This window comes from Otolemur garnettii, unplaced genomic scaffold (genome assembly GCF_000181295.1).
Source record: "Otolemur garnettii isolate 467f Iridium unplaced genomic scaffold, OtoGar3 scaffold00225, whole genome shotgun sequence".
Taxonomy (NCBI): domain Eukaryota; kingdom Metazoa; phylum Chordata; class Mammalia; order Primates; family Galagidae; genus Otolemur; species Otolemur garnettii.
The window spans coordinates 289,934-303,410 of NW_003852620.1; the positions used below are offsets into that span (position 1 = coordinate 289,934).

Genomic DNA, 13,477 nt, shown 5'->3' on the forward strand with positions numbered 1-13,477 from the left:
GCTGGTGCTGGCGTCAGGAGGAGGGATGGGCTGGCTTTGCTTGACCCGGCAGGGCTTGTTTACTATGGCTGATGATCTGGAGCAGCAGTGAGTTAATCCTGTCTTTTTCTCTTTCTCCCTCTCTCTCTGGGCCACGATCCTGGGACTATCTGTGGCTGAGGAGCTGTTTTAGACACCTTCCCGCCTTTCCTTTTTCAGGTCGGCTTCCGGGGAGGGCTGGGGTTGCGTTCGCTTGCTTTGTTTTTGCCCGGCGGAGGCGGCCGCAGAGCCGGGGAAGCAATGGTAGCTGAGCTTGCCTGGGGCTCGGTGATTGTGACTTTCCACCTTAGTCTTCGCCACTGCCCCTCATTCTCCTCTAGTCGCTGTGCTCGGAGGGTAGATTTAGGGGTAATGTGTAAGATCCCCGAAAACAAGCTTGTGGGACTCGGATGCTGGAGTAGCAGCCCAGGTGTGCTCGCCTCAACCTGCCCCAGTCGGACGTGGGTGTGGAGGATGTGTGGCCAGAGGCAGGGGTCTCCACCGCGGTAGGATTGGCGTGGAGTAAAGGGCTTACAGGTTTCTTAAGCTCTTGCCCACCGAGACGTACAGCCGCTTGTGATCCCGGTTGATGATGTTTTTAATCATCATAACAACATCCTTAATGCAGTGCTTTCAGAATGACAGCTATTGAGATTTGTTAGCATTGTCTGAAGGGAATTAGGTTTGGGATACCACCTGTAGGTGGTGTAACTTGCAGTTGGAAATCTGATAGGAGCAAGTTAAAGTTGTTTCTAGAAGAATGACTCAGCTCCCAGCCAAGCCTTGGTTTCACCAGAACAGGGCCTTTCCTGGGCCTGGTACTGCCTCCCCCTTCTCAGACGTGCAGAACTGGAAGCCTGCAAATCTAATTAACTTTATGACAATTTATAAATAGCTTCCTGGGCTTGAAGGAACTGCCCAGGAGAATGTTGCTTTCTAAGAAAACTTTTCCAAGAGGAAATTTACAACACCTAAAATGACTGGAGGCAGAATATTGGAGCTGGAAGAGATCCAGGTGGTTAAGCTCCTTTTTACAAATGAAGAAGCCAATATCCATAGAAATTAGGAGTCTTACCCAAGATCACATAGGTCTAGAACAGGATCTTCTCCCAGCACAGAGCCCCTTCTGCTTCACCCCCATCAGAATGGAAGAGACCATCCTAGCCAAGCTAAGTTCATGGCTAAGTGGCTTCTCTGCTCCTTGCCTCAATTTCCCACTCCTGCCCTTTGCTCCCCAATACTGAGCATACAGTGTGTGCCAGGCACCATTTCCAGTGCTTCACCTGTGACATATTTGGAGAAAACCAGCAAAGTACATCTCCCCCCCCCCACCCCACTCAAGGCATATCTGCTGAGCAGCCCATGGTCCTGTTCCATGAGACAGCATTTCTCCCGAGCTCTGCACTGGACAGTTACAGGGCAATGTTATGATAACATTGTCACAGTATCTATGACTTAGAAAGTTTGTCTCTTAAGACTGGCAAAATTCCAACTCCAGGTCTTGGTCCCTATACTTCAAGCCAACAAGAGATTCCAGTAGAATATGAAAAGGGTTCTGAATTTCTCTGGGATTAGATTGATTTGAGACTGACAGAACTCTCATTTGGCTAAAGCCACCAAGGTACCACTCCCAGCCGTAACCCCAGGTTTTCTTTCAAACTTCAGACATTCACTGAGAGTTGCTACTTGCAAAACATTGGGAATGTAGAGAGTTTGTAATTTAGCTGAGGGGAAAGAAGGTTTATTGGGTGTTCGTCTTATGCTAGGCATTGTTCCGTGTACTTTAGATGTGCTCGTTGAATCCTTATAACAACCCTCTGAGGTATATAGTATTACCACCTCCCTTTTAAAGATGAGGCGGCTCTGACACAGAAAGGCTAAATAATGTACCCCCAATCACAGTGTTGGTAAGTGGCAGTGCTAAAATTAGAACTCTGACTTTAGATCACAACCTCCTTTCAGAAAACAGAGATAAGTGTGAAAATGTGGTTATATACTCTGAGTATTTATGTATGGCCTTGAAAAGCTGAAGCTAGACAGTCCATGGAGGAGGTACTGAGAAATCTGGATTTGAGATCTGGGTTCTGGTTCTGTTCTTTCTCTGGGCATTAGTTTGCTTATTTGTAAAATAAAGAAGCCACACATCCTATCTAAAATTCTGTACTTCAAATGACATATTAGGAAGCCCAGGAGGTTTAGTGATGATTCTGTTCCCACACAAAATATCCCGCCTTCACTATGCTGGTGTTTCCTATGGCTGTTGATGTCTGTCCTGAAACCCCCTTCATCCAAGCAGAGTTCAAGAACAGAGAAATAGGATGTAGGATGGAAAAAAATAATAATAAAAACTGTATTCACTGAGCATCTAATTTGTACTGGGCACCCTACAAGGTCCCTTACATATCCAGATGGTTAAAGAGAGGTTATTTATTGGTACAAAGCCATTCTACTCATCATAGATAGTGCTGTGATTCAAATCCAGGAGATTTTTTTTTTTTTATTCCAAAGCTGATGCTTTTAACCTCTGTCTTTCAATGACTTACAGTCACTGGGTATGAAGGAGAAAGCAGGATGGGTCTATTTTACTGCATATTGTGGGAATTGAGGGCATAGGTGAGCTTTCCACTACTCATTTTATAATCTGGAAAACAAGCCAGAGACAACCTGTGTCCCGTCAGTGAATTTGTCAGTTCTTGAACCCAAGTGTTCTGCCTCCTGCTCCCTGCCTTCCCCATCTCCATGTTCAGGGCTGAATGAATTGATTACCTGAGAGCGCAGGTAGTTAGGCACTAACCCAGTGGTGCTCTGTATTTCAAAGGGCTTGAAAGAGGGTGCCCTACCAGGAGGGAGGTGGCATGGGAGTTTGTCTGTCCCACCCTAAAAGAACAGCTAGTCCTGGGGATGACAGACTAACTGAAACATTAATTGCTTTTCCTCTCCTTTTAATCTCTTTGAACATAAATTATGATAACCAGTAACAAAGGCAAGTTGTAAAGCTCAAATGAGATAATAAATGCAAAAGAGCTTTGTAAACTGTAAAGTATTACACCTATTACATTCTGAATATCTATTGCAACAAGGGCATGCTGTTAATAACCATTTACCCACGAAAAGTAACCATCTGTCTTAAGGTAGCTAGTAGGAATTGCTGACTGCCACCCTAGACAGGTCTCCCGGGGCTGGGAAACAGCCTGCCTCTTGGTAACTCTTGTAACTGTGAGCAAAGCTAATAGCATCAATGTTTCCTTTTCAATGTTGCCAATGTTGTCTGTGTCTCCTCATCCCAGGCCTCAAGGCTGGCTGAGTAGCTGGCTGCCTACTTGGCGCCCCACTTCCATGTCTCAGCTGAAAAATGTGGAAGCCAGGATCCTCCAGTGTAAGTAGAAGGGATAGGTTGTCCCACTTCTCTCAGGGGACCCAAGAGGGGTACAGGATATACACAGAAGGGTATATTGAGGCCACTGATTTCCTGACTAATGGTGCTTTTAATGAGAGGGAAGGATGTCAGTGATTTGAGGGGAAGAGATTCATAAGAGGGCACAATATTCTGTGATAGTGGTTTCCCGCCTCCTTCCTAGCCATATGCCACTTCCTGCCACATCCTATAGTTTCACTTCAAACCCTATGTGGGTTAGCACACACAGACATACACATCTTCGCCCTCCCTCCTTTCTTCTCCCCCATTCCTCTCTCCTTTTTTCTCTCCCTCTCTGTTCTAAACACACAAGCACTTCTTAGATTTACCATCTGCCTACCCGAGGACCAGCAATCCTACATTCTCTAATATACCCTGTGTCCTAGCTGGTTTGGGCCTACCTCCTGCCTGGTCACTATAGTAGTTTGGGATTTGCAAACCAGCGCTATTACCTGGGAGCAGGGCATCTCATGAGAAGTAGCAGCACTAGCTCAAAAAAGACCTTTGGGCTATGTCTCCCCTTATTTCCCATATGATCTTCCCCAACCTGCCACACTGCCCCAGCCATGGCCATGCTCACTCTTAATGGTCCTAAGTCAGAGCAGCCATAGCTTTCAAGCCTCCATCCAGGATCTAGGCAGCTCTTCCATCACACCAGCAAAGCAAGCCCTCCCCACCTCAGTCTCTAAAAGGAATAAGTTCAAGGCCCAGCCCAAATCCATCACCCCCTCCCCCTGGCTGGACCATAGTACTGTCCACCTATCAAGCTTCAAGCACACACAGGTTCAAGAGTGTTGGATACAAGGTGTCACTGCCACCCTGGGCCCAAAGGGAGCTGGGCAAATAGCCTCCAGGAATAAGATAGCCTCTAATACCTACAGATCAATCTACAAATTGTGCTTGGAGTTGAATTCTCTAGAATGTGTAGTTTAACACACAATATGTAGTTTTCTTTCACAGGAAAAAATATTCTCACACATTAAGTTGGTTCTTACCAAAGTTATTCAATACTGATGCAATAGGAGAGAGAAATGGGGCTCAACTCTAAATACAACAAAGACAAGTAGGGATTTATAACCAAGGAACAAGGTGACGAGGTCTGTGGATGGAGAAGTACTAGAGAAGACATCAAGGATAAGGGGATTCTTGCTAATAACCATTTACCCAAGAAGAATAACTGTCTATACAAGACAAGTAGGGATTCCTAACTGCCATAATGGGCAGGTCTCCTAAGGCTGGGACACAGCCTGCCTCCTGATACCTCTGGTAACTGTCAACAAGGCTGAGAGCTGTAAGGTTTCCTTCTCATGTTGCCAGTGAGTGTCTCTGTGTCTCCTCATCCCAGGCCTCAAGGCTGGGGGAGAAGAAGCGTGGTCAGGAATGACTGGTTAGGGGATTCTTGCTAAGACTGGGCTAGGCAGGCTACAGGCAGGCTGGGGCCAGGGGCCAGGCCCAGTCAAGAAGAGAGCTCAGAAGAGCTTTCCTTAATTTTGGTGAAGGAGAGAGTCTGTGTCAGAGATCAGAGTTGTGGAGGAAAGACCTGAGGGAGCTTAGGGGGGGCTGGCACTGGAGAGAGATATGAAGTGTGGTGGTCATGGGCCATCTGGACAGCATGTCAGGAAGTGGTCTTATTGGATTCTTCCCCTCCCCAGGTCTCCAGAACAAGTTCCTGGCCAGATACGTGTCCCTTCCAAACCAGAACAAGATCTGGACGGTGACTGTGAGCCCTGAGCAAAAGGGCCGCACCCCCCTGGTGATGGTGCATGGCTTTGGGGGCGGCGTGGGCCTCTGGATCCTCAACATGGATTCACTGAGTACCCGCCGAACACTGCATACCTTTGATCTGCTTGGCTTTGGGCGAAGCTCAAGACCGACGTTTCCAAGGGACCCAGAGGGAGCTGAGGACGAGTTTGTGACCTCAATAGAGACGTGGCGGGAGACCATGGGGATCCCCAGCATGATTCTTTTGGGGCACAGTTTGGGAGGATTCCTGGCCACTTCTTACTCTATCAAGTACCCTGAAAGGTAATGATAGAGTACCCTAACTCCTTACCTTGCTAGGAACTTTCTAATGTTCTTTTCCAGTAATTCTCTCCTTCCCAGGTGATTGAAGGGCTCTGGTGCTTCCAAGAGAATACAGTGTGTCTTCTCCTCTCTCCTCCTTTAATGTAGAGTAAAACACCTCATCCTGGTGGACCCATGGGGCTTTCCCCTTCGACCGACCGACCCCAGTGAGATCCGAGCTCCCCCAACATGGCTCAAGGCCGTGGCGTCTGTCCTAGGGCGTTCCAATCCTTTGGCTGTTCTTCGAGTAGCGGGGCCCTGGGGTGAGTAGCCTGCAGATGAAGAAACTATCCCCTTATAACAAGCCTATCCCATTCTAGAAACCTCACTGTTTGTCCCACTTACTCATAAAAAGTGAGAATGGGTCTAGCATTATGATTTAAAGCTATTACTCTGAACCAGATCTCTTTGTTTGAGGTTTCAGAAGGTTCTTTCCCCCCCTTCATCTGCATAGAAAAAGCTTTCCTATACAAGGGACAGACGGAACAGAGCAGCTACCCTGTACCTTGGCTATATCCCCAGGGAGAGGGGGAACTGTGAAACAAGTCCTCCTCTGCTACATGCATGAGTCTTTATGACAATCTATTGGTGATTCAGGCATAGTAACCACCACTGGATCCCAACCCTGTGGGTTACCCAGCACCCACAGCTGGCAGGGGCAGGGGCAGGACCAGAGCCTCCAGCATAACCCACCATGGCCCACAAGCCCCTCTGAACTGTGCACTGCTTCAGGCAAGCACCTTATCTTCACCTGCCCTGTGTCATCTAGTACTTAGTAGCCATCAGAAAATTCTGTGGGTAAAAGAGAGGGAAAAGTGGGATGGGAGGAGCCAGCATAATGAACAGGGTCAGTAGATTTGGCTTCCTGACCTTACATTGCCAGCTCTCTTTCTTCTAGAGAGCTTACAACTCTGATGAAGTAAAAAGTAGACTTCCTTCATGGAAAAGCTTGGAGACCCCTATCTTGTACTGATGGCTTATGTTTACATAGTAGTGTTCAATAGCCAATTTTTTTTTTTATGTGTACATATATATATACTTTTTTCTTTTTTGAGAAAGAGTCTCACTTTGCACCCTTGATCGAGTGCTATGGTATCATAGCTCACAGCAACCTCAAACTCTTGGGCTCATGTGATCCTCTTGCCTCAGTTTTTCACTTTTAGTGGAGACCAGAGTCTCACTCTTACTCAGGCTGGTCTTGAACTCCTGACCTCCAGCAATCCATCTACCTCAGCCTCTGAGAGTGCTAGGATTACAGGTGTAAGCCACCGCGCCTGTTCCCCCGATAGCCAGTTATTATTGTTAATAGCTAAAGAAGAGTTCTCTCCCTAGACCCTTAAAGAAAAACCAAATGGCTTCAGATAAAGGGGAGAAAATGAGCATTTGAGTAGGAGTTTAGGAGTTCTGAGAGAAAGGAGGGCGTGCAAGAAGCACCGGTGGCAAAGAAAAGAAAGTAGGCAGAGAGCTAACCTTCTGATTCCCTGCACTGTGAATTCCAATAGACTCTATAGTCCTTTCCAGGGAGAAGCCCTGCTCAAGCCACCCTCTCGTTTTCTGGCCTTGGATCTGGCCAGTTCTTGGAAGGGCATCAGAGGTATTATGGTTGGGGCAGTTGCCTGGCACCTAGAGAGGGCTATGCCAAGAGGGAGGGCCAGCACTCATGGAAATCTTGGTTGTACCTCCCCAGTCACTTCTCACCTCCCTCTCACCCCCTTACTGGTTATACAGAGAATACCAGAAGAGAGATCAGAAGTTAACCAGTAAGCCTAATTTTTACAGTCTGTTTTTGCTTGTATATATATACCATAAAGAAAGGTGAAAGGAACAGATTGTTCTAAAATAGTACTCTGAGTCTGAGACACCAGTGTTGTTAAGTTCGCCTCCCCGTGTATTCTATTACAGGTTTGAAAATGAGAGGGCTCTTGGGAGGTGGTCTAGTTTCATCTGCTACCTTCAGAAGATTAGAAGGCCATAGGGTTTCAGGGAGAGAAAGAACAGACTGTGAAAGAAGAGCATCTCAACTATGCACTCAGGGAGAGGGCTTGTGATCCTTGCAGGGAAAGATCTTGGGACTTCACTGAACTGAAAATAACCTGATTCCTCAGTGATGTTAGACTGTCTTTAAATTCTTTGGCAACCAAGTATCATTTGAAGTCATCTGGAATTTCCCAATAGACTCCTGCACTCTTTCTGCCACTGTAATGTTAAATGTATAAAGCAAACAAACCATTAGGAGAAATATTATTTGGTTAAAGTTGTTAAAACATACAAAGGCAGGAATCTTGCCCCCTCCACACCCACAACTGATTTGGCCACTCTGGGTTTTTTTATCCCTTCCCAGGGCCTGGCCTGGTGCAGCGATTCCGGCCGGACTTCAAGCGCAAGTTTGCAGACTTCTTTGAAGATGATACCATATCAGAGTATATCTACCACTGCAATGCACAGAATCCCAGGTGAGGGCAGCTCCCAGGCTAGTTTGGGATGGGTGCTTTGGATATAAAACTCCAGCTGCTGGAGTTCTGTGCTTTACTTTTTTTTTTCACAAAGCTCTGGCTAAGTTAGGGAACATAGGCACTAATAGGCTTGATCATTTCCAGGGAATTCCCGAGGGATAGACACAAAGGAATATAGAGGATAATAGATTAATTAAGCATGTTGCCAATCTCTAGAGGAAGCTCTTCCTTCCTTACAGATAGGCAGTTGGCCTGATGAGCAAAAGTCTGAAAAACATTTTATTTTTCTTATTTATTTATTTATTTGAGATAGAGTCTCATTCTGTGCCCTGGGTTGAGTGCTGTTGCATCATAGCTCACAGCAACCTCAAACCCTTGGGCTCAAGTGATCCTCTTGCCACAGCCTCCCAAGTAGCTGGGACTCTAGGTGCTTGCCACAACACGTGGCAAGTTTTTCTCTTTTTAGTAGAGATGAGGTCTCACTCTTGCTCAGGCTGGTCTTGAACTCCTGAACTCAGGCAATCCAACCACCTGGGCCTTCCAGAGTGTTAGGATTACAGACATGAGCCACCACACCCAGCCTGAAAAGCATTTTAAAAGATTTTTTTTTAACTGAAAAGGTGATATAAACACAGGGGGAGGGGTTATAAAGGAAAAGAAAGAAATCTTTTGTCTCAAACCTGCAGTCCCCAAATTTCCTTATTATTTCCAGTCTGGGATATCATATGCCATTGCTTCAGAGGGCCTTGCACATATTCCTTTGCATACATGTTATTGTATCCAAAGAACACATTCCTAGATATACAATTGCTCATCCAATTTAAAACTGAATCAGGTGTACTTTGAAATGATTTATCATTGGGACAGAAATTCTTTTGTATCTTTGTGAGATTCAGGAGTTTTTCTAGAACATTGCAAAGTTCCCATGTGTGGCTACTTACATACACAGCAGGCCCCACAGCCTGCCAATCTGCAGTCTTGGCAACATTGAAGGCCAGGGCACAGTCGGGGAGGTAATCTTCCTCTACGGCAGTGCCCTGTGAGTAGCTGATAGTGTGAGGCCACATTGGCAGCACCGCCTCTGTGAGAGCCTCACCCCGAGCTGTTGGTAGGCATCTCAGAAAGCCAAAGTCACTGCCCTACCTCCTTCTGGGCTTATCCATATCACCTGCTGTGGGCCATAGCTGTGAGGAAGGTGGGGATTTGCATTCCAGCAGCACTGTCTGAGCATTAGCCACATGCAGCCCGCCTAGGACATTTATCTGGCCTGCCACCGCTGCCTGTCCTGCTTAGCAGCCGACTCGTCCTGGGGGCCTGCAGTCCAGCCCTCCAATGGTCTGAGGGACAGTGAACTGGCCCCCTGTTTAAAAAGTTTGAGGACCCCTGCTAGACTGTGTACTCCCTCAACTCAATCATGTCCAGGAGGAAGCAAAAGTGACATGAGTGACCCCCCCCCAAAATACCATCGCTCTATTTTCTGACCCCTTGGGTTCTTTTGAGTTGTAACCCTGATAAGCTCATGGTAATTTCTATCATTCCCTTGGAAAACTTGAAACATGGCCAAAGGTGCTACTTCTGTGCACCCAAACTTAGGGGCTTTGTGTATAGTTTTTTGTTTTGTTTTGTTTTCTTTTTTTGAGACAGAGTCTCACTATGTCACCCTCAGTAGAGTGCCATGGTGTCACAGTTCACAGGAACCTCAAACTCCCAGGCTTAAGTGATTCTCTTGCCTCAGCATCTCAAGTAGCTGGGACTACAGTTCCCCGCCACAACACCTGGCTATCTTTTTTGTTGTTGCAGTTGTCATTGTTGTTTAGCAGGCCCTGGCCAGGTTCAAACCCGCCAACCTAGGTATATGTGGCCAGTGCCCTACCCACTGAGCTATGAGTACTGCCTGTGTATAGTATGCTTTCATTTTTCTAATCATGACCTTAAAAAATGGGCATAGTGTCTCAGCACCTGTGGCTCAAGCGGCTAAGATGCCAGCCACATACACCTGAGCTAGCAGGTTCGAATCCAGCCTGGGCCACCAAACAACAATGGCTGCAACCAAAAATAGCAGGGCGTTGTGGGAGGCACCTGTAATCCCAGCTACTTGGGAGGCAGAGGCAGGAGAATCGCTTGAGCCTAGGAGTTGGAGGTTGCTGTGAGCTATGATGCCATAGCACTATACCCAGGGTGACAGCTTGAGGCTCTGTCTCAAAAAAAAAAAAAAAAATGGGCATAGTACTCCAATTTGTAAATGAGAAAGTCAAGCTCTATCCTGGTTACATGACTGGCTGAGAAAATATAGCCAAGGATTTGAATTTGTGTCTTTCTGACTCCAAATTCCATGACTTTTCCACTGTCCTGCATTGTCTTCAGGAAAAATTACCCATTTCGGTGGCCTGGGCAGAACTTGGGCTCCCCTTCTTCCCTGGGATGCAAAGGAAAGTATAGAGGTAACCAACCCCAAACAGGTCAAACCTAGGAGGTAGCAGCGTCCCAACCTCCCCTGTCTCCCACAGAAGCTACAGACCAGCCCAGAGAGCTGGTTCCTGTCACAGCCTTGCAGACACCTCATGATACGGCCTCAATTAATTCTACCTGAGGAAATGACCAGAGAGTAAGGTAGATTAAATCAGCATTTGTTGCTTTTTACTTAACAAAAACTGTTGCTCCCCTGGTCCTTGTAAGACTGGTTTTTAATACCATAGTCATCTTAGGCCGCATTTTTTACTACCCTAATGCCCCCTTCAGATTTCACCTCAAATGAATTTCTTGACGCTCTCCCTTAACCTCAGTAGGCTGAGTCCCCAGCCCACGTTCCTGTAGCACTCAACCACCCTTTCATCCTTCTTGGGAAAGTTTAAGTTAAATAATTAATCATATGATTAGCTGTGTAATGCCTGCTTACCTACAGTGTGAGCTCTGGGAGGGCCAGCACCCCATCTATCCTGCCACATCTCACCCAGCCCAGGGTGTAGCACATACATATTTGCTGAATATGTAATAATAAGTAATAATCCACTCCATTCCATTCTTGGACAGTTCTTAGTGCCTTGGAGTTTTTCACAAGTGTGTTCCTCCTAAGTCTTCCCTGATAGGAGACCTGTGGCATTTGCATCATCTCCTAATCTTATCAAGTATTGAATAAACCCAGTGCTGGCCTTTGAGAGGAATGCAAAGGTGACTGAAATACTGCCCCCGCCTCTGGAGGACCACAAGTTGACATTTTCAGCTGCAGTGTTTATTCTGTTAATTGCCTCACCCTGGTTTGCTTCTGTCAGTGGCGAGACGGCATTCAAAGCCATGATGGAGTCTTTCGGCTGGGCCCGGCGCCCCATGCTGGAGCGTATTCACTTGATTCGGAAGGATGTGCCCATCACCATGATCTATGGGGCCAACACTTGGATAGATACCAGCACAGGAAAAAAGGTGAAGATGCAGCGGCCGGATTCCTATGTCCGAGACCTGGTACGTTGGCTACCCACAGAGCAGGGGTTGAGGAGGAAGTGCTGTGAATTGAATCCCAGCACATACTGGTCGCCTCTCAGTCAGTCAGTTCTCAGCCTTGGGGTAGAGGAGGGTGATCAGAGGTCAGGAGAAAGAGAGATGGACAGATGGCCATTTGGGCATCTGTCCCCCATGGGGGGGACAATGGGTTTGGAAAGTCTGTCTTTGTAATCAGTAATAAGGGGCTCCCCACTTCTTTGTAGCCCACTTCAGCTGAAGGTAGGTTCTTATCCAGTAGCCAGGTGCGTGCTGCCTCTAGTAATCCCCACCCAGTACCAGAGCCTGAGGCCTTCCTACCACACTTCTGCCTGCTGCTCCCCACCCTTGTTTGCCAGTGAGTAGGCTTAATTAGGCTAGGGGCCACCCCTGGGCCCTCACTTCTGGGCCTTTGCATGGAACCAGCCCATCAGTGCTGGTGCTAACATGGAAGGAAAGTTACAGTGAATGTCTATAGAAGAAGTCGGATGGGCTACTGGGATTCATTGGCTCCCAAAGGAAAGTACCAAGATCCAGGGAGAAGGGTGGAGCATTGTTCCTGATAACAGCTTGTGGGTGACAGCAAATAGTGTAAGGGGAAAACAAATGGTGACTGAAGGGCCATCTCACCCCTGGTGGGTCCTCTCTCCACAGGAGATTAATGATGCATCACACCACGTCTATGCCGACCAGCCACACATCTTCAATGCCGTGGTGGAAGAGATCTGCAACTCGGTGGATTGAGCTGCTCTCTAGAGGAAGAGGAGAAAGCCAGAGAGTCACTGTCGCCTCCCTGTCTGCTTACTCACCCCTCTGTCCTTTCCTCACCGACTAACACGTGCCAGCCTGGCAGTCTTGGGCTGTCCCCAGGACGGGACCACAGTGGAAAAGAGCACTTCTGACCCCATGCTAAGGGCTTGAGGCAGAGCCACGAGAGGCCTTGAGCACCCCACCCTGGGGAAGAACATAAAGGGCTGCACAATGTCACCCATTCTCTCCATGCCAAGTGTTACCCAAGTGTTGGTTATGAAGGATTGCACTGAGCCACATTCCCTCCCGTGCAGCCTTTTCTTCTTCTGGGTAAAGGAGAGTTCCCAGTCACCTTTCCTAGCTCTAGTTGGGATAGGTCCCCTGCAAGGACATCTTCCTCCTCCAAACTCCCTCACCCCCATCCTATGCCAGTTCCATCCAGGGTCTGGCTGGGACTGGTTCCCACTTAACTACCAAGAGCAGGTCCTAGAGCTCCCTGTACCTGCCGAGTCCTTTCCATGACCTAAGAGGTCATATCCAAAGTCCTCACTGACAGATGAAACAGGACGCGGCTGGCCCATGGTGACACAGTTCTGTGTGGTATGAGTCCAGCAGATCTAAGGCTAGATCCCAGGTCTTCGGACACCCACAGCTTATTGCATGCTTTTACACTTCGAGGCAGGCACCATTGCCATGGGGCTGGTCCTACTCACTGGCTAAGGATAGCCCATCCTTGCCCCACATTCTAGTTCCATTTGCAGGGATGCTCTTCTTCCCTGTTCTCAGCCCTGGCTGCCTGAGCTGGGAAAACTTAGTGCTCCTTGCTTGCCTCACCTTCCAACCAGAGGCCTCTGAGCCTCCCTCTGTGCCTTGGGCCCTGAAGCCCCACATGTAGTATAGAGCAAAGGTGGCCTCTGGTGGAGAGAGCAGGGAAGAGCCCTTCACCCCCAGGTCATGTCTGGGCTCTCCATGCCCACCAGTATTTGCATTTTTCTACCTGCCCCCAGAGCTGAGGCCCTCCGTAAGCCCCTGCCTATGGTCCAGTTCCCTGTCCTTGTCAGCCACAGCGTGGTTCCCACCATCTGGCCCTCTGTCCCCATGGTCTCCTATGTCCATGGGCAGGCTCCAGAGACTGCTATGAGGTCATGGGCAGTAGGCTGGGCCTGGCCACAGACCCAGGGCAGCTCCTGCCTGCTTCTTCACTTCTGTAAAGCCAACCTTTTCACCAGAATAGCATTAACTCCTGGTGCTTTGTACTACTGGTCCAGCTGCCTTGGGTTCCTTTTCTATATTAATAAAGAAATGA

At 47.9% G+C, this 13,477-nt stretch overlaps 1 protein-coding gene across 1 annotated transcript; it reads left to right on the top strand.

Annotated features, from left to right (window-relative positions):
• ABHD4 (abhydrolase domain containing 4) lies at window positions 1-13,477 on the top strand. Its single transcript, XM_003801904.3, has 7 exons — window positions 1-87; window positions 3,306-3,394; window positions 5,086-5,458; window positions 5,606-5,760; window positions 7,839-7,950; window positions 11,220-11,406; window positions 12,076-13,477. The coding sequence occupies exons 1-7, from the start codon at window positions 26-28 to the stop codon at window positions 12,163-12,165; spliced, it is 1,068 nt and encodes a 355-aa protein (XP_003801952.1). The 5' UTR covers window positions 1-25; the 3' UTR covers window positions 12,166-13,477.